The sequence below is a fragment of the Leuciscus leuciscus genome (assembly GCF_965113295.1).
Source record: "Leuciscus leuciscus genome assembly, chromosome: 9".
In the NCBI taxonomy this organism is placed as follows: domain Eukaryota; kingdom Metazoa; phylum Chordata; class Actinopteri; order Cypriniformes; family Leuciscidae; genus Leuciscus; species Leuciscus leuciscus.
In genome coordinates, this window is record NC_138733.1 from 33,034,659 (window position 1) to 33,062,333 (window position 27,675).

The 27,675-nt window shown below is 38.2% G+C and overlaps 1 protein-coding gene across 1 annotated transcript; it reads right to left on the bottom strand.

The window, feature by feature from the left end:
• Positions 1–86: 86 nt before the first annotated feature.
• LOC309506566 (serine-protein kinase ATM-like) lies at positions 87–27,675 on the bottom strand (the record flags this gene model as incomplete). Its single annotated transcript, XM_082180409.1, has 18 exons — positions 87–486; positions 10,039–10,113; positions 13,058–13,257; positions 13,359–13,485; positions 13,675–13,793; positions 13,954–14,197; positions 15,573–15,748; positions 15,831–16,001; positions 17,392–17,500; positions 17,576–17,706; positions 17,873–17,948; positions 19,774–19,856; positions 20,429–20,622; positions 23,527–23,599; positions 23,846–24,080; positions 24,752–24,853; positions 25,064–25,267; positions 27,287–27,675. 18 exons carry the CDS (start codon positions 27,673–27,675, stop codon positions 360–362), a joined length of 2,835 nt encoding a protein of 944 aa, XP_082036535.1. The 3' UTR covers positions 87–359.

The following is a 27,675-nucleotide window of genomic DNA, read 5'->3' on the forward strand; positions in this document are numbered from 1 at the left end:
GCAAGCGAGCATATCATCCCCTCTCTCTCTGCAAAGAAGGTAAGATCACAGTGGAGTGGCAATGTTCATAAACACAAGTAGAGTTAGGTCAATCAATTTTATTTGAATAGCGAATCACATTTGTGCATTTAGTAGATTTTATCCAAAGCAACAATAGATGAAGGAAATTGTCACAGAGCCAACAATATTCATAGTATACAACGGCAGGATTATTATAAAGCTAGATTAGGCAACCAGCTAAAACAGATGTGAAATGCATTATCAAAACAGTAACTAATTGCGTTTCTTAGTTACTTTTATGGAAAGTAATGTGTTACATACTTTTGCGTTACTTTTCTCACCTGGGCTGGGCTTGCTTGTTAGTTTTTTAATAATAATAAAAATTGTCCATTCACACCAAAAGGGAAAAGTTCTGAAGGAAATGCAAAATCACACCTGTACAGTAGAGGGCGCAGTTCAAACAAACGTTCCAGCTGTGCTTTCTTTCTAGACAAGGATGCAGGAGAAGAAATTTCAACACTGTTACTTCAGCAATAAAAACAAAAAAATTAAACACAAATGTGATGTTTATATAAAGTAATTTTTTTATTAGTATATAAGTATGGTTGAATTGGATCATCGAAGGTCAGCAGCAAAGACATTGGATAAAACATTTATTTGTGTTATCTAACATTTAATTATTGCAGGTTTGCGTAATATTCTGAGTTTGCATTACAGTTGTTAATTTTTCCATATTTTTGTGCAATTGAGTAAATGCATGCTCACATATCTAGAACTTTAATAACATCATGTTCACTCATGATTTCTTTCAACATGAGGACAGGAGAGCAAGTCAAGTCAAGTCAAGTCAAGTTTATTTATATAGCGCTTTTCACAATACAGATTGTATCAAAGCAGCTTCACAGTATTAAATTAAAATAATACAACAAAGTTTGTTTCAAGAGGAATTTATTGATTGATCAAATTAAATTAAATATCCCCAAAATATCCCCAACTGAGCAAGCCAAAGGCAACAGTGGCAAGGAACCGAAAAACTCCATCAAGTGACCTAATGGTGTCCTAAAACTCCATCAGGTGACCTAATGGAGAAAAAAAAAAACCTTGGGAGAACCCAGGCTCAGTCGGGGGCCAGTTCTCCTCTGGCATTTATGAGCTAGAGGCCGGATTGTAGTTTGAACTGTAGGATTATATGAATGCCTGGCTGAAGAGATGCGACTTTAATCTAGTTTTAAACTGGGAGAGCGAGTCTGAGCAACGAACAGTATCAGGAAGACTATTCCAGAGTTTTGGAGCCAAATGTGAAAATGCTCTCCCTCCTTTGGTGGTTCTGGATATCCTAGGTATGACCAAAAGCCTTGAATTTAGTGATCTTAAAGAGCGCGATGGATTATAGGGCGATAGAAGATCCGTTAAATAGACTGGAGCTAAGCCGTTTAGGGCTTTATAAGTCAGTAGCAATACCTTGTAATTAATACGGAACTTTATAGGTAACCAATGCAGTGATGATAAAATCGGTGTTATATGATCATATTTTCTTGATCTTGTAAGAACTCTAGCGGCGGCATTTTGGACTAACTGTAGCTTGTTTATTGAGGATGCAGGACAACCAGCTAATAAAGCATTACAGTAATCCAGTCTCGAGGTCATGAATGCATGAACTAACTTTTCTGCATCAGAAACTGATAGCATATTACGTAGCTTAGCAATGTTTCTAAGGTGGAAAAAGGCTGTTTTTGTAACATATGAAATATGATTTTCAAAAGACAGGTTGCAATCGAGTATAACACCCAGGTCTTTTACTGTAGAGGATAAAGTAACAGGACATCCTATGATGTTAAAGTTGTATTGTGCGAGGTTTTGTGGGCGGTTTTTTGAACCGATAAGTATTACCTCTGTCTTGTCTGGATTTAATAAAAGAAAATTACGCGTCATCCAATCTTTTATATCTTTAACACACTCTGTCAATTTGGAAAATTTAGCGTTTTCATCCGGCCGTGCCGATGAACACCAGTATAATTTTGTATTCGATCTAAGAGTAATGTATGATCTATACTATAGTATCGAACGCAGCACTAAGATCAAGTAAAACTAGTATTGAGATACAGCCTTGGTCAGAAGCTAAAAGTAAATCATTTGTGATTTTAACGAGCGCAGTTTCAGTGCTATGATGCGGTCTGAATCCAGACTGAAACTTTTCATAGATATCATTTTGTTGCAAGAAAGAGCCCAGTTGAGCGGACACCACTTTTTCTAATATTTTAGACATAAATGGAAGATTTGAAATGGGTCTATAATTTGCTAGATTATTATGATCTAATTGTGGTTTCTTAATGAGAGGTTTTATAACTGCCAGTTTAAATGTTCTTGGAACATGACCTAAAGATAAAGACGAGTTAATAATATTGAGGAGAGGCTCTTCCACTACAGGTAACACTTCTTTCAGTAGTTTAGTTGGTATAGGCTCTAATAAACATGTTGTTGTTTTAGATGAAGTGATAAGTTTATTTAACTCTTTTTGTTCTATAGTTGTAAAGCACTGTAATTGTTCTTTCGGGGTGATAATTGAAGCTGAATTATAAGGCGCGATTGAAGATTGAACGTTTACAATTGTGGTTCTGATGCTTTCTATTTTCTCAGTGAAGAAGTTCATGAAATCATTACTACTGAACTGTAACGGGATATTTTGTTCGGGTGACGTCTGTTTATTTGTTAGTCTAGCCACGGTGTTAAATAAAAACCTTGGATTGTTTTGGTTGTTTTCTATTAGTTTGCGGAGGTGCTCAGCCCTGGCCGCTTTTAGTGCCTTTTTATAACGTGACATACTGTCTTTCCACGCGATTCTAAAGACCTCTAAATTAGTTTGTTTCCATTTACGCTCTAAAATACGGGTTTCTCTCTTTAAAACATGCGTAGTATTGTTATACCATGGTGCTTTATTTTTCTCTCTGACCTTTTTTAATTTAATAGGTGCAACCACATCCAATGTTCTAGAGAGAATGGTGCTCATAGTGCTAGTTAGTTCTTCTAGTTCATCTGTTTGTTTGGGTTCAGGCGGCAGCTGAGACAGATTAGATAAGCAATTTGAGAAATTATCTATGGTGGATGGGAGGATTGTTCTGCCTGGTTGATAACGCGACGCCGCATGACATATTACAGCAGTACGTAATATGCAAGTTACCATGTAGTGATCAGTGACTTCATCACTTTGTGGAATGATATCTATATCGGTTGGATCGGTTCCATGTGATATAATTAAATCGAGTGTATGATTAAGACGATGTGTTGGTCCGGTGACGTTTTGCTTGACCCCAAATGAATTTAATAAATCTGTAAACTCAGCTCCTAACGCATCATTTGGACTATCTACGTGTATGTTAAAATCTCCAACAATTAATGCTTTATCGACATTGACTAATAGGTCTGAGAGAAAATCTGCAAACTCTTTTAGGAAATCAGCGTAAGGCCCTGGCGGTCTATATACGGTAGCCAAGGCTAGAGATAATAGGGATGTTTTTCTAACATCTAAGAGCGTAACATTTAGTACAAGTACTTCAAATGAAATAAACTTATAACCCGTTTTCTGAGTAACATTTAGAATATCTCTATAAATGGTTGCAACACCTCCGCCACGACCAATCAGACGGGGCTCATGCTTATAACAGTATCCAGGAGGAGTAGACTCATTAATACCGAAATAATCATTTGGTTTAAGCCAGGTTTCAGTAAGGCAAAGTACATCGAAGCTATTTTCTGTGACTATTTCATTTACAATAACTGCCTTAGGTGTGAGTGATCTAATGTTTAGAAGACCTAGCTTTAGAAATAGTTTTTGTTTACTAATAGCAACATTTTCTGTTTTAATAACAATTAGATTTTTCCTAGATCCTGCATTAGATTTATTATTTGATCTCACTAAACGAGGAATAGACACGGTTTCTATGCAATGTTCTACACTAGTATTTATATCCGTTGAATTGGTGCAGCAAAGACAATGATTTGGACTTTTGGTTACTAGTCAAAGGGTATTTAACATTATGGAGATGTTATCTGACAGAAGATCCGCTCCGAATCTGCTTGGGTGTAAGCCATCAGCACGGAAAAGCCTAGGACGCTCCCAAAACAGATTCCAATTATTTACAAAGAGCAGTTTCTGCTCATTGCACCATGACATTAACCATTCATTTAGCGCAAATAATCTGCTGAACTTTTCATGCCCTAGTCGGTACGTGGGAAGCGGTCCTGACACAATGATCGTTGTTTCAGGCGATGTGCTGCGTACCGTATCGATTAGATTCCTGAAGTCTTTCTTCAGAATCTTCGTCTGGCGCAGGCTGATGTCGTTCACTCCCGCGTGCAGGACCACAGTTCCGACGCGCTCGTCACCGTTCAGGATCTCGGGAACGCGAGCAGCGATTTCAGAAACACGAGCACCAGGAAAGCAGTGACTTTGCACCTTACTTTTACCTAACGTAGCGTGAACGTGCCGAACGATGGAATCGCCGATGATCACAGCATCGCGTTCTGTTTCGCGTAGAGGGGAGAAGCGGTTTTGTGTGGATAACTCGAAAACCGGGAGGGTCGGAGAAAGTCTTGGTCTAAACCTGACTCGCATCTTCCGCTGCGGAACCACCCAGGCTTCGTGGTGGCGTGTTGGAGCCGGAGTGAACGAGACCATGGCTGATTGCGACCGATGCTGAGGAACGCACGGAGTAGACGCGGTCGGAGTCAGCGCGTTAGTAACGTTAAACACTGATTTGTGTGCTTCAGCGCGTGATGTTTCAAGAGCCAAACACCGGTCTCTCAGCTCGGCCTGTCTCAATAAAAGGTTGTGGATCTGTTTCTCAACAGCTTCCAGCTCAGACTGCAGTGCGTGCAGCTCAAATGTGTCCTCACCTGCACCAAACGGTAGACTACTTACATCTGATATATTCGCCATTTTAACAGATGGACAGTGAGTTAGCAACGAAGCTACCAGTGATGCTATCAATATTAATACTAATTTATATTATAAGTTTGTTTGTAAGTGAGTGTGGAGAAGACGCGTTCAGCCGTGATCCACGGACGTAACCTTTAAGAGTATGCAGCGTTGGATCACTAATAGGCTTGAGACGCGTCTGCTCAACAGTCCGCGTTGTAACTAAGAGGTTTGACCAGTAGTGCTTCTCAGTGAGGAAAAGTAGAAAATGTTCGTTGTAAGCGAGTTTAAAGAGAAAAATCAAGAATTATAAGTCAAATCGATAGAGCTCCAAAAACAACAACGCATTCAGACGCAACGCATGATAATAACAGGACAAGACATTACTCACCGTGTTTGTTGAGTGTTTCTTACTCACCTGAGCTTTTATGAACTCAAAGGCGCGAGAGAAAATAAATAAATAAAAATAGCTGAGCGCACGGGTGGCGCGTTAACAGGCTAGCGAATTACTAGCGTGTTGTGCTAGTAGTAACGGAAGCTAGCGATGTCAGGGTTGGGTAAGCTGTATTTAGTAGTAATATAAACAACTAGAAATTGTAGTAAATGATGGTTCAAAACAAGGAAATACAAGGCTAAGACGGAGCTTACAGCACCGAAGCAAACACACTCACAGCAGGCAGCGAGGCAGACAGAAAAATCAAGAATTATAAATCAAATCGATAGAGCTCCAAAAACAACAACGTATTCAGACGCGACGCATCATAATAACAGGACAAGACATTACTCACCGTGTTTGTTGAGTGTTTCTTACTCACCTGAGCTTTTATGAACTCAAAGGCGCGCGAGAAAATAAATAAATAAAAATAGCTGAGCGCACGGGTGGCGCGTTAACAGGCTAGCGAATTACTAGCGTGTTGTGCTAGTAGTAACGGAAGCTAGCGATGTTGGGTAAGCTGTATTTAGTAGTAGTATAAACAACTAGAAATTGTAGTAAATGATGGTTCAAAACAAGGAAATACGAGGCTAAGACGGAGCTTACAGCACCGAAGCAAACACACTCACAGCAGGCAGCGAGGCAGACAGAACTCTGAACTCATGTCACAAGGTAAAAGTGATAATGAAGTGGCTCGTCAGTTAAGAGAGCAGTCAGTTAATACTTGGGAAAACAAAGGAACCTACTTATTTAGAAAAATGAACTGAGATAATTTGATGTCATTTTAAAAGTAATGTTACTTTACTAGTTACTTGGAAAAAAAGTAATCTGATTGCGTAAGTTGCGTTAATGTGTTACCTCCAACACTGTCTATAAGTGCCTTGGTTAAGGTTGTGGAGAGGCTCTGCAAAGGTTTAGGACCAGATTTACTAAACAGGGCAAATTGCTGTGAGACCCCAATCCCATAAAAGCAGGATGGGAGTGGAAAGTTCTGATTAAACTGCTTAAAAAAAAAGGTAATTTACAGACAATGCACAAATCAAAGAACACAGAAGCAGCAGCTCATTTCCATTTAGACCAAAGCAATCTACCAAAAGTAGTCATGTCAAGTGTAAAATGGGATAAGGCATGCTTTTTTTTGGCTTTAAATAGAAAATACCAATAAATTGACTATCGCAAACCAAAGTAAGTCACTTTGCGTGATTTATTCAAATACTCTCCTCCCAAAAATTTTGGGTCTGAAATTCAGCTACAAAAACTAACAGTGTCCACGCCTATTCGTTGCTAATATTTCACTGCGTGCCTTTAGTAAATCCGGACATTTTCATGCTGCCCTGGGTGCCATTAGTGTTGTAAAACACCACCTGAAAAGTGTTCAACTAAAGTGGTTTGCAAGGATTACTTGCTTTTCACAATACACAAAAACACAAGCATTCTTACAGAATGTTTTTAGCGGACTGTCATTAGAATAAAATATTATAACATTATACAATATCTGTTCGTTGCATCTGTGATATTCATTCTTACATCATTATTATGAATGTGATCTTGCTTTTATTGAACAGTTCGATATATACGTAGTATTTTGTTTAAAGTAAACGTTAAAAAAAGTTAATATTGAGAGGCTGGGCCTAACTGTTATAAAATTATTTTATATTTATATATATATATATATATATATATATATATATATATAGTATTGGTATGTTCTTTTACAGCATGTTTATATATGTACAGGTATATATGTATATGACATTTGGACTCTCCTTTGCTCAGTATAATAGGTCTGCATTTCTTTAACAGAAGAGCGTCGCAGGTTGAGGGCTAAGTACCTTGCTGCCAGAGAAGAGGAGAAGAAACAACTTGAAATGAGTTATGAAATGAAGTTAATTCAAAGAGCAACGGAAGACTTGTTAAGCGAAGACTGGGTGAAGGATAATTCTAAAAGCTGCCCTTCCTGTCGCATTAACATACAGGTCAGCAACTACTAGCTCATGACTGCAAACAGACATTTCACTTTTGTGGTCCTAAAGGTGTGATCCTTAGAAAAATCTTATAAAAATCTCTTTTGTTGACTGAGAAAAATAATAGACACAGAAGCAGAATTATTGGGGCCTTGTATATAAGACACGTGTATGATTCCATCATTAAAAGTGAATCTAAAAATACAGTAAACAATACTGCTTGAAATGTAGAAACATCCATCAGTTATTGTAATCTGACACTTTCCAAAACTGCATGTTTGCGCACCTTCATCCCTGACTTTTTTTTTTCTTCTTTTTTTTAAATAGAAAATAATGGGCTGTAACAAGATGACCTGCTCCTCTTGTAGGCAGGATTTCTGCTGGATCTGCCTTGCAATTCTCGACAGAAGGGACCCCTACAGCCACTTCATAGACTCTCTGTGCAACCAGATAGACAACGGCGAATAGTGGCTTTTGCCGATACGTTAACTAAAAAACATGGCAGATGTCACGACTGTTTTTAGTTTGTGTTTTGTTTGTGTTCAGGTCTTATTTTGTAGTTTCTCACAGACATGTTTCTTGGTTATGTCATGATCCCCCTGTTCCACATGTGATCTTGTAATGTGTTTCCTTTGCTCTAAGGTATCGGGTCCGGACGGTTAGCAAACAGAGAGCAGAATGGATATATCAGAGAAGGATGTCTTAAGTAAGGGATAATGTATTGCGAGGCGGTTGTTATAGCGAATAACAACCCCGACAGGCTGAACGGGAGCCCGACGCGAAGCGGAGGGGTCTTGAATCAGCCTGATGGGGTTGTTATTCGCTATAACAACCGCCTCGCTCTACATTATCCCGCTTATTACATGGCTACCTACAAAATAAATAAATAATTTGAGACAAAATATTGATTTAAAAAGGAGATTATTGATTTAAAAACGATTATATTGCTTCCGCTAAAGAAAATAGTCCGTTCCGCGTCCATAGCAACACTCTGTTTTTCATGGCAACGGTGTTATACTTCGCAGCGGTCTGTTATCAAGAAATAACAGACCACATTCTACATTGGAATTCAACCAAGCCATGTAATAAGTGAACGTAAACAGTTACAGAATATGCGTGTATGTTGGATGCGTGCAGCTCTTAAAGTGACAGCAGCCTAATAAACCTACGGCTGCCTTTGTCCTCAATATTAAACTAACAACAAAAGAGAGAGAAAGCTCTAAATATTCACTGTGCTATTTAATTAAAGATAAAATATGATAGAGAAATAATATGAACAGTGAAAGTAACAGAAGCTCCTATAATACATTTTATCAGGCATAATTAGGCATGAAAATAATTGATAGAAATATCTATTCACTAAGCCAACTAACTTGATTCATATTCTTTTGGTTTCTCTTCCCAAATTATTATTTTGTTTTTAATAAAAAATGCTATGAAAATACAGGTATCGGTACTTGGTCTCGGCAAGTACTAAAATTAAAAGTATCGGAATCGGACTCTGGAAAAACTGGTATCTGTGCATCCCTACTTTGCTATATGTGTTATGTTTTCATTGGTTTATTCTACTCATGTTTTTCTATGTTCAGTTTAGTCATTAGCTTATTGTTTGATTATTCCAGGTGTTCCTTGTTATATGATTAGTCCATGTATATTTAGGCCCCGTTTACACGTACATGGTTATTTTGAAAAACGGAGACATTTCCCTTCGGTTGTGCCCCTCGTTTACACGCAAACGGAGAATTCGCCTCTGAAAACGATTCTTTCTAAAAACTCCGGCCAGAGTGGAGATTTTGGAAAACTCTGTTTGCACGTTTGCATGTAAACTGAGAAAAACTGAGTTTGAGGCAGTCGACGTCACAGTATGCGGCAGAACTTGCACTGCGTCAAAGGTGCGACCTATATTTTCGGGATTCTGATTGGCTAACATGGGCTTGAGCTTCTCGTTACACTGCCACCTACAGGTTTGGCATGCTCTTGACGGCATATACACGGGTTTGTGTAAACGAACACTTTTCTGAAAACGGAGAGGGTGAAATGTCCGTTTATGAAAATAACCGGCCACGTGTAAACGTGGCCTAAAGCCCTCTTGTTTGCCTTACCTTGTTGTGTATTGTTAGTGTCTATCTGCTGCTGCCTGCTGGTGAGTCTCATGTTTCTTTGCCAAGTCAAGTCTTTGCTTGTGTTCATGTTTGGATTGAATAAAACTGCATGTGGGTTCTTCAACTCGTCTACAGTGGACTGATTTGTGACAGCAGATATTTGATTGATGAGCAATATTATTATTATTATTATTTTAAATCAGTCATAGGAACTGAAACTTTCCACTAGTGTCGAAGTTAATTATAAAATTAACAATAATGATTTAACCATGAGAACGTTTGTAACTATTAAAATGAATACATAAAAATGGCTACGCTTCATCACTACTGACACGCTGATGTCACAATGTTGTTTTTAAATCTAATTTTCAAGTGCCATTGCATAGGTTACATATCCATGTGCCATCAAATGAACATTTATACTGTGTTTGTTTATATTTATTTGCACATAATGGTATTTCATAAAGTGTATTGTGTAAGAACAGAGAAACCTCTGGAAAACTACTACAGGCTATTCCTGCAAGATTTTCATTTCCTGCTGCAGCAAAGCGCTCCATAATCAGACGGCTCTGTTTGACCCTGGACTGACATGGTGTTCATGAGCCATTCCTTCACCAGACCTACTGCTTATGCATGGGTCCAAAAAGTTCCAGTTTGTTCATGTATCTCCATAAAAGATTCTTCCAGAACTCCACAGGCCTATCCAAAAAAAACAAAAAACAATACGGGATCAATAATTATGACAGCTAAAAAAATATAACTAAAATATATTACATTATATATTGACTATCACTTTCAATGCGCAACTAAACTGATGTAGAGTTTTTTATTTATTTTAAATCTAGATCTACAGAAAAGATTGATTTGGGGTTATATTTATTAGTTTTTAACTGATCAGAGGCAAATATCTGTTACCTGTCCAAATTAGGGTTTTCACTGTTTTATTTCCCTGTTGCCTGTTTTCTCTAGTTTTCTCTAGTTAGTTTCCTTGGTGGTTAATTAGTTCTACACTCCTTTTTTTTAAAAAAAATCTTGATTACTCTCTCAATATATTTACGTTCATGTATTCTCAGTTAATATGTCCAGTATCGTCTTTATTTAACGTGGTTGTGTTCATGTTTACTCCTACGATTTCCTGAGTGTTTCTTGTGGATTTATTAAAGATTGTTTTTGTTCTCTTCTCTTTTGTCTACAACAACCATTCCTGACAATGTAATTTTGCTGTGACAGTTACTCTAAAATATTTGCCTATTAGATTCTCCATCAGTCTCCATCAGTAGGAATTAAAGACAAAAACAAACTTAGTTTCACTTTCCTTATTTTCTTATTTTGGTCACTTGTATTGCTTTTATTAGATATTACAACGTGTGCTGTTTTATTTTAAGTACTTTTTTAAATATTAAAGGATGTTGTGAAGAACAAAGCATCCAGACTTTGAAACGCAATAAAGTTTTTATTGTTTATCAATTATTACCTGCTGTATGTTGTATAATGTGTTAACATCGTAACTGACTCTAATGTGCTTTAAATCAGTACTGTAATTCAGTTTTGCATCCACCTCTTGTGTCACGACTCTTAACAGAAACTCAACAGTGACTTAAAACCCTAATTACAAAAAAGCATTTCAATTTACATTTACATTTCAGTTATTAATTTCCAAATATATTTAGATATTTCCAAATCAGTTATTTTCCAGTCGTTGAATTCCATGATTTCTGAAAAGGGATTTTTAAACACATTTTGTAGAGATTATGTCCGTGTAAATATTTTAAACTTTTACTTTGAAAAATGTATACTCTTAACTATACCAATTTCCTTGACTTGTCAGAACTGTAATCATTTCCATAATTTTTCCAAGTCCGAAATCATAATTTAAAAATCCTTGATATTTTTTATTTAATTTTTTATCGCTTAAAAATGCACACACTCTTGTGGCCAGATGTGTTGGGGCCAAACAATTTAAATGTGTAGCTTTAAAGGGATAGTTCACCCCAAAATTAATTTACTCACCCTTATGTTGTTCCAAACCGGTAACCAAACAGTTGATGGACCCAATTGACTTCCATAGTTTGGGGGAAAAAAACACTATGGAAGTCAATGGATATCTTCAAAATATCCTCTTTGTGTTCAGCAGAAGAAAGAAACTCATACAGGTTTGGAAAAACAAGAGCAAATGATGACAGAATTTTCATTTTGGGTGAACTGTCCATTTAACTGTATTTTAAAAGGCTTTATTTGAAGTACACATAAGTAAATGTTGTTTTTATGGTAATAGGTTTCCTGTGGTACATCTGCTGTTTTCGAACACTTTTTTTTTCAATTTAAAGATACTAGGAGTGTCCGTAGATTACAATAAGTAACTGAAATAATTATAATAAAAATTGAAATAATACAATTTCAGAATTCTAGAAGTTTGAAGAGCTGAATATTTTTTTCAACATTGTTTTATCTAAAACTTGTTTATTTTGAATAATTTTAAGTAATCTTGAGGCCCCTCGGACGTTTGCTGAAGCCCCCTAGTTGAGAACCTCTGCACTTGTTTGTGACTTAAAGAAAACCCTCTCTCAATTCTCTCTCACCTGCTGAGATATGGCAGACTGTTCGGTGACCTGTGCTGTGAGAGTGGCCACTATGACCTGCAGGTGACTCTCCAGAGCATCATCACAGTATTCAACAGCCGTCTGACAGACCAGCGACAGCAGCTCACAGCACAGGGACAAACTGCGAGAGGACACCCACTAATGACCACTAATTATTCATTTGTCATCTAGCTGATAACCCAAAGGGCCCTATTTTAAGGATCTAAGCTCATGGTCTAAAATTCACAGCTCAAGTTCACTTAGGGCGAGTCCGAATCCACTTTTGCTAGTTTAATGACGGGACAAATCGTCGGCGCTCCCGGCGCATGGTCTAAAAGGGTTGTCTCAATTCTCTCAATGAGTAATGGGTGTTTTTTGGGCGTAACGTGCAATAAACCAATCAGAGGCTCATCTCCCATTCCCTTTAAAAGCCAGTTGCACTTGCGTCATGGCGGATTCGCTATTTACATGGAGGAATTTGCAAGCGGAAAAACTAAACGCGTCTCCAGAGAGGAAACGGCTTTGCTCGTGCGCGAGGTTAAAGTGTGCAAGCAGACCATTTACGGGACAAGCCGGATTCCACCATATCTTTATGTACACAATAATAATCTTTTACATAATCCTTTTATTTTTAATATATGGCATGTTTGTGTGCTGCTGCACGTCCCTGTGTGTTTAATAAGCAAAGTGTACGTGCGTTGTGGACCCGCCTATAGGCGCACATTACTAAAGCGCTCTTTAAATAACAAAAACATACTGCGCCATTGACTTTAGACCATGTTTCAGTTGGACCAGTTGGTCAATGGCGCAGTCTATTTCAGTTCCTCAAAATAGCAACGCGCCAACAATGCGCCAGAACACACCTCGTTTTCAGACCAGCAGCCCATGGGCGAACAAATGGCCGCAAATGCATTTGCTATTTAAACAACGTGGACTATGACGTGAAAATTATGGCTGCGCCGGTCTGAAATGAACAAAACACACTTGCGTCGCGTCCAGCGCTGCATTGCGTCGAGTGTGTGATAGGGTCCTAAAACAGTCCTAATGTGTGTGTGTGAGCAGACCTGCTGTTGATGTGGTGAATAAGTGTATAGATGATGTCCCGCAGCACAAACGCCCATGCTCCGCCCAGCCCGTCCTTCACCTCCCTGAGCAACAGGCTCACAAACAGGTGGTACATCATCAGTATGCGGTGCCGCTCGTAGGCGTTGGTGGTCTCGGCAGCCTTCTGACAGATCGCTATGAGAATCCTCTGAATGGACATCTGAAACAAACAAAACACAGACAGGCACCAATGCACTTGCTGCACATTTATACGGTTTCTCAGGGGAAATATGAATATGGAAGTTTGAGTGTGAGGCTCACGGGAGTCTTTGACAGGATGGTGACTAGAGACTTGTGGTTGGCACTGTGGCATTTGCTTAGGTAATCCAGCGTGGCTTTGATCACATATGAGCTGAAGAATGGCGGGTTTGGCGCGGGATCCAACTCTCTTATTACAAAAATGCAACATGTTTAAAAAAAGGTGGATGGAAACCGCTATTTTCACTAAGAGAGAAAGTTCTCAAAGTTTCAGTATTTTTCATAGTGTGTCAACTCTCTTTTATCTCAAATAAACTGATTCCACATGTTATAATCTTTGTAATGATCTGTAAGGTGGCATGATAAGAAATAAATATACCCAGTAAATTTCTGTAGGTCTCCACTATCCGCAGACGCTCCTCCTGCAGTCTCATGCAGTGTCATTAACAGCTCCACCACAATGTCAGCCAGGTTGTTGCAAATCAAACTGTCAATTTGCTGAAGGAAAAAGAGAACAGTGTATATAAATAATTCTTGAGCTGTGTACCAATTTTACCAATTGTGTACCAACTGCATCTACAGAAAGACACAGTTTAAGTGTAGATTAGTAATGTACTAAATATCAGTTGAATGAATTGAAACACAACTGTATCCTCACCTGTTTTCCCAGGAAGTTGCTGTCCTTCAGTATATCGTACACCCTGTGAGCCTTGTCTCTCTGCTGGGCCACATGGGTGTCTTGCCCAGCGAGGGCGAAGTGAGGTAGGATGTTCACCATGATCTTGGGGAAGCAGTCAGCCAGCAGCTGCTTCCAGTCCTGAGCCAAGTGATTCCCAATGGATTTCACCTCCTCAAAGTCATTCAGGAAGACCAGGTGTGGGATCAGCACATGGTAGGATGACCTAAAATTATAAAACATAGTTACAGTATAATCTCAGAGTACAATACAGTATATTTACAGAAGAACTTGCGCAGAAAACTTCTGAACGTGTTCTGATACTGATAATTTTCTACTATAATGTAGTATTTTTGCAATGAAAAATTGAAAATGATAATGATTCATTGATTAATTGACCATATGCACGGGTACTTCCTGGTTTTTGATAAGCCAGCTTGGGCATTTCCGGTGAACTGTTAGCTGTCATTCTGCACTCGCTGTACATCGACACAGAATCATCAATGGTTGACTTTTTAATATTGATTTACATTTTAATGCAGTTATCACACTCACCTAATTTGTCAATAAACCATTGACAAATTTAATTTCATTAAAGACTTAAAGCTAATGGGAATGCTGGAATAAGAAACCATCACAGAATAAATACAGAATAAAACCAAATGCAGAATATGTCTGTATTTGGACATGCACACACACACGCAACATTTTTCCAGCACTTCAAATGTTATTTTTTATTTGATGAACAAAAACATTATTTGTTCATCCTTCTGAGATTGTCCCCATTTGTAAAACCGAATGTTTTAAGATGTAGGAAATCCAACATTTGATAGAAAACACTTTTATTTTTAAATAAAAAAGACATTAATTACCACTATAACCAGTAGATGGCAGCAGAGTAGCATTTTTATTGGCTCATATTAGCCATTACCTGAATTTTTTTTTTTTTTTTTACACGTTTTGCTTTTGAATAAATATTAAACATTATAAAATCCCTAGTTTTAAAAATACATTTTGTAAAGGTTTAGCACTTTTTTGTAGTGAAGTATGAAGTTGGAAAAGTCTCATGAAGAACAAAAACTTTTCTTCAAACTGCGAATGAATTACACAGAAAGCGAGCACCACACTCTCCCTTTATAATCACAGGAGCTGTCAGGAAAACTCCTATTTTTTTGTTCAATAAATCCAACTAAAGTGCACAATAAATCTTTCATTTACAGTGTTGACTCTTTTTATGATTGCTGAGGAGGAACACTGAGGGCGTTTCTATGGCGTTTCACGTTTGAATAACTAAATTAATGCTAGGCCTGACTATTTAAGTGACTATATTCTGATTATAAACTAAGTATTACACTAATGATGCTGTTAAAGCTACCCGAGGACACTGAAGATACAGACACACCAACAAGTGACATTTCACCGGAAGTTTTCCAGCTGGCTTATATTATTGCGGAAGTTATTAAGAACGTATTCTCAATTGCCATGAAAATAAATAATGTTAAAATAGCCTTCTCATACCATGTATGCAAAATATGATTTATTTTGATTTGGGCTGAAATATGAGCAGCATGTGAGATTCAGCCTATGGCAGGAGCACAAACCTGTAAAACTCGTCCAGACTGCAGAAGCCCAGCAGTGTGTAGGGGAAGGACTGCAGCGTGTACCTCGAGTCGGACTGTTTTTGGTTCAGCCACTCAGCCACCAGGTAATACAGGTGTGAATGAATTAAACTCTTCGAGTCCCTGTACCCAAGCGACCGGGACACACCTCTTAGCACCTGCAGAGTTCACCACAGAAAAACTTTTTAGTGGAGGATACAAAGGAATATTTGGATAGTGTTCAGTGTTGAATATCTTTACCTTATTGATGAGCTGTTCATCAATGCTGTTCTCCTTGTAGGACTGAAAGAGTGCAAACAAGGCTTGCTTCTCACACACGGGGCTGCAGGACATCACCATAGAGACGCTTATCAGCAAGGTCGCCCGTCGATTAAAGGTCTCGTCGGGTAAGTCTTCTGAAGGACAGCTCTTCTGTACAACAACAGCATTAAAGTATAAGAAGTATATTCTTAGGATGTGAAACCAAGTCAATACCAAAACCAAAGATGTTTTACTTAAAAAAGTCATTCGTTTTTTTATATAGATATATTTCTGAGCGTTTACAAACTTGTACACTTGTTCATCTTCGTATATCTGTTCTATTGTTTTTTTTCTTCTCTTTTTTCTCTTTTTTGTAATTTGTGCTCTTTATTTACTTGAATAATTACTTGTAAAAACTTGTTAATAACTGATTGCTACATAACATGGTTTTAATTCAACATTTATAAATCTACACAATTAATTTTGTTTATGTAATATTTCATTTTTAAAATAAAGGAGTATGTTCAATAAGATATAGGATTTAAGAATCTTGAAAACTCACTCGTATTGATATCAGCCACTGAAATTTTAAGTCTTTTTATTGGATTAATTATGTCATAAATGACCTATAATCATAAAGATCAAACATGAAAGAATTAGAAGTCTATTCTTAGGATGCCAAAGTAAGTTAATACCACAACTAAACTAAGATGTTTTAGTTTAAAAATTCATTGGGTGGTTTTTTTTTTGAGCGTTTACAAACTTGTTCACTTAAAATCTTTGTATATCTGTTCTATTATTATTATTATTTTTGTTGTTCTACTGTTTGTAATTTGTGCTCTTTATTTTATAACTGACTGCTTGCTTGAATATTTCCTTTTAAAAACTCTACACAATTCATTTTGTTTTATTTAATATGTAATTTTTCAAATAAAGGAGTATGTTCAATAAGATATAGGATTTAAGAATCTTGAAAACTCACTGGTATTGATATCAGCTACTGAAATTTTAGTGTTGTAACAACCCAAGTCTTTTCCATAATTATTGGATTGGTTATGCCATAAATGACCTAATCAGGTAAAGATCAAACTCAGTATAGCATGAGTTTTTCCCTTAGTTCTGAAAGCGTATTTTAATATCTAAAGTCATTTGATTCAACTTCTTTATGCATCAAAATTCATTGATGCAATGGGCAACGAGTTATTAAATAATACAATTTCATAGCACATTAATCTGAACAACATTTAAATTTAATTTAAAAAGTTTTATTTCTGATGAACAAAAAAAAATAGGGGTGTCTAGTCATAAATAAGTTTATCTTTAATTTCTGGAAAACGCTGGATTTAGATTTTTCTCCGAAAATTCTCACAGAAGTCAGATCTGTGCTCATAATAAGCTTACACAACGCTGACAAAGAATGGACAATGAAATGAGAGTAACTCAAAATTGGGGTAGCGCCATTTAAGCCATTTACTATATCCTTCACATGTCAGCATAATCACTGTAAAACTGCATATAAACACACCATTTAGACGTTCAAATGAAGGTAAAAGAGTTCTACCTGCCCGCTCATTCCTTCCTGAGCCTTGAGGTAAATGTTCTCAAAGGCCGTCTGCTGGTTCTTCATAGGAAGCATCATCTTGCCTTCCGGTCCGTTTTTAAGGAACAAGCTAGAATTTAAAAGCCCATGTGAATAAAGGAAGACCAGTTTCAGCAGAAGAGGTTATATCTTGAGCTCAGCCCACCTCTCCACAGACAGCGCCGCCAACATGCACACATGGTGATGTGGATCTGCTAAATGAGCCGAGAGAACCACAGACACGGGCAGCTCCTCGTCCCTCAGCGTCAGCGTCGCCCACTTACAGCGAGGGTCCACCTGGGGAAAACAGCGAGTACACATATGCAACCCTCTCCTGGAAACAGCCGTTTTCACGGACTTGAACGTCGGAAGATGATGTAACTGACTGTTATACTATAAAATAGTACTGTTTAAAATAGTACATTTACCATTTTACTGGAATACAAAATGATACTGTACTTACCTCCAGCAAAGCCAGTAAACACTGCATCAGTGCCACTCTCACCGCTGAGGTACATTTGCCAGATTTCCCTAAGATGCTGTACAAAAAGAGTGAATTTAACCTTAAGAAGCTCTTGAAGAATCTCTTTTAAATTTTGAATCTCTTTTTTTTCTTTTTAACAAATCAAGTATTGCTTTATAGTTAAGCAATTACCGTTATATAATGAAGTAAATGTATTAAGAGTAAAACCATCTCTAAAACATTTTAAAATCAGAAATACCATAGTACCATTTAATTTAATATTCAACAATATTATTGATCTGCCTATTGACACCATTATGAGAACTGAACTGAGCTAGACGATGACATCACTGTTTTCTCCAGTGATGCTATATATAAAAAAATTATAAATATAATAAAAAAATATATTTTATGTAAACATGCCTTAAGGCCGTCTGTCCACTAAAAGGTTTTTTTTTTTTTTTTTTCTAAGGCCAGCGTATTTTTTTCAATTGTTTTCAATGGGAGTGCCATAATTTAAAAATGGCAGCCACATGACAGCCGTCCAATCACAGTAGAGGAGGGGCGGGACAAATACCACATGACCAACGACAACAGACAGCAACAACAAGCACAGCAACAGAACAAAACCATTTAAACCAAGAGCCAGAGCAAATACTTAACATTGTGTCAACATTCAAACTATCTGTGAAATCACAAACTAGTGACACTTCCTCCGATATTCTGTATCAACTTTAAAAAAAACTGCTCTCAAGCGCCCAGAGCAAGGCGTTTTCTGCTAGCAAAAAATTAAACAATCAAAATAAACGCTTTAGTGGACACAGCCTAAATGATGACCATATTCAAGTATCATGATATTTGAATCGATATTACTCAAAGGAACTTGGAGTAAGAACTTCAGTACCATATACCATAGTACTACCATGGTACATTTGTGTTTGTGATTTTTTTAATGATAACTTAACTGATACTATCGGATAAGAACAAAACTTGAACTGAATTGAGCTGAATAACGATATTATTGTCTTCAGTAGATCTGCTTATAGCTGAATTGAACTAGTTTCATTATGAATGAACGTTACACAGTTATTGAACTGAACTGAATCATCACTGAACTGAGCTGAATAATGACACTATTATCTTGCTGCTTTACATCTGAATTTGAACTTCTCGTATTTTAAGTTTGCATCACTACCTGTTTCCATCCACCTCGTTTTTAAAAAAATTTAACTTTGGTAACACTTTAATTTAAGGTGTCATTGTTACAGTGTAATTATATATTTAAGTATTGAGTAATATTAAGTAACTACATGTACTTGCTATAGGGTTAGGGTTGGATTAGGATTTGGTTGAGGGTTGACTATTCATTTCCTTCTCTCTGGGCCACTAGTTGGTTCGCGTAGTGTTTTTGCGCTGCGCGTCACACACATGACCAGCGTCGGCCAATAGTGAGCCTACGTGGTGACGTGTAACACAGACGCGCTGCACAAAAACACTTACGAGGCCCAGAGAGAAGGAAATGAATAGTGGAATAAAGTCGTTATTTTTGTTTGTTTTTGTGCACAAAAAGTATTCTCGTCGCTTGATATACTTAAGATTGAGCCACTGTAGTCACTTGGACTATATTAACGATCTCTTTAATAACTTTTCTGGGCCAGCAAGTTTGGGCCACCTAGCAGCCTACGGAGAAGTTATCAGCTCTCAGATTTCATCAAAAATATCTTAATTTGTGTTCCGAAGATGAACGAAGGTCTTACGCGGTTGGAACAACATGAGGGTGAGTAATTACTGACAGAATTTTCATTTTTGGGTGAACTAACCCTTTAAAATAAACTTTAATGCACCAAATTTAAGATATTGAAGTGAACAGAACATAAGTGAAACATAAGAGGAATCCTTACGCCAGAGGCCTGAGAAGAGTATCAAATTCTTCAGGATCCAGAGATGAGACTTCAGCAGGGAGTTTCTTCAGCAGGGAAAGATACTACACAAGTAATGCATGAAGAAAAAAAGGAAAAAACATTTAAATATGTCATTTTGGTGATCAAAGATGAGTTTTAAGGGATACAATTATTAACTACAGGGGGACTTTAAAAGAATAATTTATTAGATGCACGCTGGGTTGTTATCGTAGGGACATCAACTTTACATTTTCACACCCCTAAACATGACGCGGAACAAAACAAACTGTGATTGGTTGCGTCACATGTCAGTCAGACGGCCTCTGGGCGGTCCTTGGCCAATGAAAACTGCGATGGAGTCCAGACCTTCTGCCGTCAGTCTGAAGGTTTGTCTACACGAGGCTACTTTCCTAGATAACCCCATGAACAGTCTTTGACATAATTCAATGTTTAAATTATATAAGAGTCAGTCAAGCGGCAACCTTCCGGTCTCTCTCTTGAATCCAAAACGGAAGTGACTTAAACTGCAATTCATCGACTGGTTGCAAGGGCTGCAAAATGAGCCGAGTCACGACATGGTACGGTCATGTCATGGACAATACGTCCATTGAATAATACAGTCTATGGAGTCAGTACATTAAGAAATCATAATCACCATGTGGAGGTGAAGCATCTGAGAAAAGTCTGTGAGGTCCAGTAGTTTGAGCAATTTGCGTTGAGTGTCCAGAGGTTTGAAGGAGAATCCACCGTTGAGCTCTGAGGATCCACAGAGCGACAGGAATCCAAGCACAGACAGGAAGGCCAAGTCTTGTCTAGATAAATGCTCCTCGGATAATGCACTCTTGGTCCCTATGATCGAAAATGAAGAAAAAAAATCAATTACTTGATCTTAACAGCTTCGAAATATGAAATCCAATCCCTGATTATATTGAGTTCTCCAGTCTCGCTGAGCACCTGTGCTGAATCGCCCAGTAAGCTAGCTTACGCAACACGAGAGTACTCTCGTAAGAGAACCAACATTTTTCAAAATATCTTCTTTTGTGTTCAGCAGAAGAGAGAGATTCATACAGGTTTGGAACAACTTGAGGTCGAATAAATGATGACAGAATTTTCATATTTGGGTGAACTATCCCTTTAAATGGATTTTATTTATTTATTACCATTTTTGGGAATACAATTAATAATGATATATTTTAAATTAAGTAAATTTGAGTCATGCATGTACATGGTTTTTTTTTATTTTTATATTTGTTTTTAGATATGTTCCTTAAGGTTCACTTATAATGTTAAAGTCCCCCTGTGGTGTCGAAAATCAAGCTTTAATGTTGTTTATATGTGTAATATGGTGTTTTTAATGTGCTTTAAGACAAACCATGTTTAAATTCCAAAGTCAACACCATTGCTGAGTATTTTCTCCTTAAAACTGCAGTGAACCAAAGACGGCGTTTGGTGTTTTAAGCCCCCAACGGCGCCTTCCAGGCAGCGAGGGGATGGGTAGGTTTAAGGTTGAGGGTAGGGTTAGCTGCCTCTAAGGAGCCATTGGGGGCTTCATTTCTGACGTCACAAACTACCTTTTAACCAATCAGATCAACGTGTGATCATCAGCGAGTGGATCTCTGAGCTGGAGTGAGTGAGTGGAGGCGGGGCTCATTTGCATATTCATATAACCGCGTATACTAAATGAGGCAAGGGTGTAGAGTTACATTCAAGCTATTTTAAGGCATGAAGACATTTTAAATATGTAATTTTGGTGATCAAAGATGAGTTTTAAGGGATAAAATGATTGACTACAGGGCACAAAAAACACACAAATGTTTATGAACTGAAAAATAAATATTTTCAACCCTCACTCTGACCCTCTGTCTGAAATGATCTTGTTTTAAGGGGCGAGCCGCTTTAAGGCTTGTCAGTAAACAGCCACTGTTATGATTGGCTAACTTCACTGCATAGGAAACAGTATCAACGCCCACTCGCTATTGAACATGAGTTAGTGTTTTGAACACATTATCCATATAAAACCATAATTTACATTATCAAATTGTTCCCTTACGGCTGCCAAGGCTGCTTCATCTTTTAACAAAAGGGTCTTTCGCACCAGAGGAACCTTTTCATAGTTCCTACAACTATTGGCGGAAGTACCCGGATTTTGGCGTATTCGCACCGCAGGAACTAGGAACGATTTTAGTTCTAGGAACTCCTTTTGGAGGAACTAATTTATCTCCTACTTCAGAGTCGGTCTAAACCAGCGGTATAGGAACTACCAGTGACGTTAGTGTTCGCTGATTGGCCGAACGCACGCGAAACACCAGCACCCGCAATTTTTAAAAAGACTGTGTAAACACACAGATTATAGCCTTTATATTTACTCCACAAACTCTACAAACATGGAAAACAGTGACAGATGAACATCTTAACCTTTACACTGAGGAGAAAATCCAACAAACCAAGCTAAACATGATGATGTATTTCTGCTCAGCTAGCGACACTGGACATCAACCACACGGCATACGCTAACACCTTTTCATATACGGTCTACTTTCTATGTATAACAATTATATCTAATAACGTATTACACAGGACTGTTACACAGATTGTAAACGAATGAACATGGAGAATGCGAGCGCTGTTTGTTTGCTCAGGCTCTGGCGTTCACAGCGCGTCAAAATAAAAGTCACAACAAGCGCGGCTTACGTCACTTCTGAGTTCCTACTGGCGGTGTGAATGCAACCAGGAAAATGTTCCTAAAGGAACCAACAAACAAAATCCGGAAAACAAACTTCAGACACGATCTGGGAAGCCATTAAAATAAAATGAACTGTTTGAACAGGGCGTGTCAAAGCATTTTTTAACTTTTCACTTGTCCTGTTTTCGACAGACACGAGTGTGTGGATACATCAGAAACTGAACACACATCTGTAAACTGTATCTAGTGTAGACAGCATCACTGATTAGAATGGCTTCTGTTTGCTTTAGACGTCATCATCTTCTTCTTCCGCTTATCCGGGGCCGTGTCGCGGGGGCAGCAGTCTAAGCAGAGATGCCCAGACTTCCCTCTCCCTAGACACTTCCTCCAGCTCTTCCGGGGGAACACCGAGGCGTTCCCAGGCCAGCCGGGAGACATAGTCTCTCCAGCGTGTCCTAGGTCTTCCCCGGGGTCTCCTCCCAGTGGGACGCGCCCGGAACACCTTCCCGGGAAGGCGTCCAGGAGGCATCCGGAACAGATGCCAGAGCCACCTCAGCTGACCCCTCTCGATGTGGAGGAGCAGCGGCTCTACTCTGAGCTCCTCCCGAGTGACCGAGCTTCTCACCCTATCTCTAAGGGATCGCCCAGCCACCCTGCGGAGAAAGCTCATTTCGGCCGCCTGTATCCGGGATCTTGTCCTTTTGGTCATGACCCAAAGCTCATGACCATAGGTGAGAGTAGGAACGTAGATTGACCAGTAAATCGAGAGCTTCGCCTTGCGGCTCAGCTCTTTCTTCACCACGACAGACCGGTACATCGACCGCTTTACTGCAGAAGCTGCACCGATCCGTCTGTCAATCTCCCGTTCCATCCTTCCCTCACTCCTGAACAAAACCCCAAGATACTTGAACTCCTCCACTTGAGGCAGGAAGTGCTTCAAGTGCTTTAGACGTGATTTTTTTTAAACAATATTGATGAAAATAAATGGATGTCATGGATGGAAAACCCCACCTTGGCTTTTAGGAAGAGGGGCGAGCGACAGGCCTCTTCTTCTGTGAGGAGTCCCATACACACGTACGCAGCCAGAACTCCAGTGAGCAGCGAAGCACAGCGCAGCACACACTCGTGAGGAGTGTTTGAACTCTGTGGAGAGAGTGAGGGGAGATAAATGAAGACACTACAGATCAGATCTAACTGCAATAAAGAGTTCATATAGTGTGAATCAAATGTTTATTGGTTTGTTTCAGCCCTCAGTTTTGCAATTTGTGAAGCAAAATGTGTCTATTATAGTATAGCGGTGCTTAAAAAAAAATATTTTTAATGTTGTTATCGAAATTCTACCATTGCTTTTGATGTTCATATTCTATTTTCATAGTCTACTATACTTACATCAGGAGAGTAGCAGTTAAAGAGCTGCTCAGCGACAGACAGGAGACTGAGCTCGAGTTTGCTTCTGAGAGCTGGAATAACAGTGAACTGTGGTTTCTCTGAGTAAACACCGTCTCCATCGGCTGTAACTTTAGTGCTGGGAGGGGTGTCATCAAAACTGAACTGCAGGAAGAGACTTTCAACCTCTCCCAAAGTGTCTTTCGCCTCAGTGAGGGGAGAACTCTGGGAAGAGAAACTGTATAGGACACAAAGACATAATATCAGACAGAACCATTAATATTATTAGAGACATTAGTAACAATTCTCAACTTTTGAAGTCACCATCAAATCAATATTGACAATTCTTTTCTTTTTTTTATGTAATATTGCAGTATTTATTATAAATGATTTACCTGTGCACGTCATTATTTGTATTTATCCATTTTTATTTATGTTCCCTCATAATCTTTAATCAAAAAAACTTCCTCTGCCTTTGTGCAGCGACACCTCTTCTATTCCGTGATGATGTGTTTTCTGGGACAAACTGTCACTCACAGGAGATCCACCAATAGCAAACCACTATGGCTTAAACGTTAGTCGATAAGAAGAAGCTTAGTTCGACCAAGATTTTATCAGTTGGTTAGTCGTCCTTGTGGTAATTACAGTTCGCCTAATTTCCATCGACCTCAAATATGACTTATAATTTACATTTTACATTTAGTCAAGGCCGATTCCTGACCTCAAGTATTTGATTCCAGAATTGGAATCGATTTTCGATTCCCAACCCTAAATATACCCCCCCAAAAATTTGCAAACATAGTTGGTGATCTGGGTACTCCATGTTTACATAAAATCTGCATACTATGCACTGTAGACATACTACAACAATAGTATGAGTAGTATGTTAGCCAGTTTTGTTACACTCACCTCTCTGGCTTCAGGCTGCCCATCAGAAACGTTAGTCCTGCCCTGCTGTCTTTCAATGTCAACGACACTAGAATCCTAGGAATGAGGTTCAATGGAAAATCCCTACAAAGACAAAAAATATTATTCAAGGCTACAAATATTTACAGAACATTAGTAGCAACTTCAGTTGAAATTCAAAGGTGAAATGTAGTGGCTTCCCAATAGAATTTGAGAAATTGAATAAAATGATTAATCACTAAATTGAAGGAAACCAGAGTGGTGCTTTCCCATGCAAAACTGGCCACTATGCTATGCTAACTGGTGATGCTGGACCTGGTGATAATGAGGTGAGGTCTGCTGTTCTCCTCCGTCTCCTCGTTGTGTTCGTTCATGAGCAGCCAGCTGATGACGGAGTCTCTCAGGGTGGGCGGCTCTCCACCCGTCTCCATCAGCACTCCACTGATGACGTCACGACTGTGAACGCTTTTGGGGACGGAGCACTTCAACAAGGCCTGGGCCAAGCTGAGGGCGCCAACGCTGAGGAGAAACAATAAGAAGTGAACGTTACTGACAGTTTTTAAACATCAGATAAATATTCCAAGTTAAATGGAAATTGAATTTAAGTTCAATCAACAACATATATTGAATGTTACTTCTGGAGAAAATAATTTTGACTACTGTAAATCTGATTGACAGTAATGCACTTATAATGGAAGTCTATGTGGTGTAGCAGAAGGTTTAAAAGTAGTGATGTATTAAATTGTTTTTCAAAATTTATGCTCATTCAAACTTTTCGCCAATGTCGAAATTGTTAAAATGATTTATAACACTTTTTATGAAGACTTACAATGAATTATAGCTCCATTTATACTTACAAGTATTACTTTTTAATAAATACATTTATAATGACTTATTAAGACCTATACTGCATTATAAGAACAGTTATAGTTACATTTATATACATTTTATAATTACTTATAAATCATGCATTTGCTTTTTTAATTGGCATGCTCATAATCCATTATACACTGATTTATAAGTATTAATTAGTCAGTCGTAGTTACATGAATGTATTTATAAAGATTCAACCAGCATTTCTATAATGTTATATTATAGTTACGACTTTTTAGTAATTCAGATTCATTTCTGTCAAGTAAGTGAATATATTGTTATTAATAGCCGTGTTGTGTTCTTATAAATACTTATTGTGAGTGATAATACAGTTACTAACCTCTATAAATGCATCATTGATGGTTTTAAGTAAAGTGAAAACAGAGGATGCAGTTTTCCTAAAGCAAATGTTAAGAAATCATGAAGATTTAAAGATTTTAGTATAATGAATCATGAAGCTCATTATACATTTCAAGTTGTTTACTTGTAGATGTAACTAATGAACAATAATCCCTTTAATAAAATAATGGGGGGGGGAAAACACAGAAATCATTCATACAAATGCATGACCTCTAATGCAAACAGTAGCCATTAAAGACATAATTAATAACTAATTGGTACAGCAAACAAGTGTCTCTGGAACTATTTTATATTTGATCATTTATAAGGCAGTGTATAATGGATTATGAGCATACGCATTGAAAAGCAAATGCATGACTTATACGTAATTACAAAAATAATACAAAAGTAACTATAACTGTTCTTATAAAGCAGTATAGGTATAGTATACTTTTTCATGTTAAAAATACCCGTTTTCTAACCCATACATGCTTAAACAATTGCCTGATGGGCTGAATGAGCCCTTCTCTGATCACTGAGATTGTCTCTATAATCCTGTAAAGTAAAATAAATAAGAGGGATTCGGGCCGGAATTTTAGACTGGGCGTGACGTCATGCGCGTTCACGGCATGCTCACCTGGCTGTCTGGCAGGTTTGTGTATTTGCCGCCATTCTCCGTAGAAGATGGATTCTAAGAAACCGGCTTGTAGTTCATTTCAAACACCAACGCAAACTCCAAGTAAGATAAAAAAAAGAAACTTTTGTCCGTGAGCGTGCACACTTCTGGCTGCAGTTTCGCTTGCCGCCAGAGGGGGCATAGTTCTGCAAAAACTCAGAGACTTGCGCAATGCACCTTTAAGGAGTCTTTATGAATATGTTTATAGAATAGTAATACTTATAAATAAGTATAAATGGGGCTATAATTCATTATAAGCATGGGCTTCATAGAAAGTGTTACCAAATGATTTGTGATAATTTTGGAAACAATAAACATGGGTTGAAAATTAAACATTTATCAACCTATTCATATGGAATATCATTTAGAATCAAATTTTTATATATTTATTTGCTGTAGAGAAAATTTAATGATGCTTATTTTTATAACCATAAAAATTACACAGCCAAAAATAGTAACAGTCATTTATATCCTTCAGCATATTACTGTAAATTATTTCTTTTTTTATAAACTGAGAGATGAGTGCAAATAATTTTCCGCATAAAAGATTTAAGCTGCATTTCATTTTAAAAATTCACTGAATAAGGAACTCCAATATTGTTACACTCAAGCTAAGCTTGTAATGCTGAACACTGTGCAAAGAAACTCACAGAGAAGGCTTGCAAACGGCACCAGAGAAGACTTTCCAGAACTCTCGATCGACAGGCTCCAGAGATTCCTGCACTATTGTGCGCAGCAGTTCCAGACTCAAAGTGCCGGTCTGGGCTGAGCCGACTCCACGCAGAGCCAGAGCCCAGACCCTGGCCCACAGACGGGCCAGCTCCGCAGTGTGATCCGAGGCGTTGGAAGAGCCCGTGGCGTGGCAGAGGTCCAGCTCCCTCAGACAGCGCAGGACGTACGGGCCCCTCTCGCCCCGACGCTGCTGTTCGCCCTGAAGCTGGCAGAGCAGACCCAGCAGAGGCACGAGCTCGTCCACAGGCAGGATCCAGGGGTATCGGGATATCAGAGCGGCTGCCACCTGTAACCTGTCGACGCACAT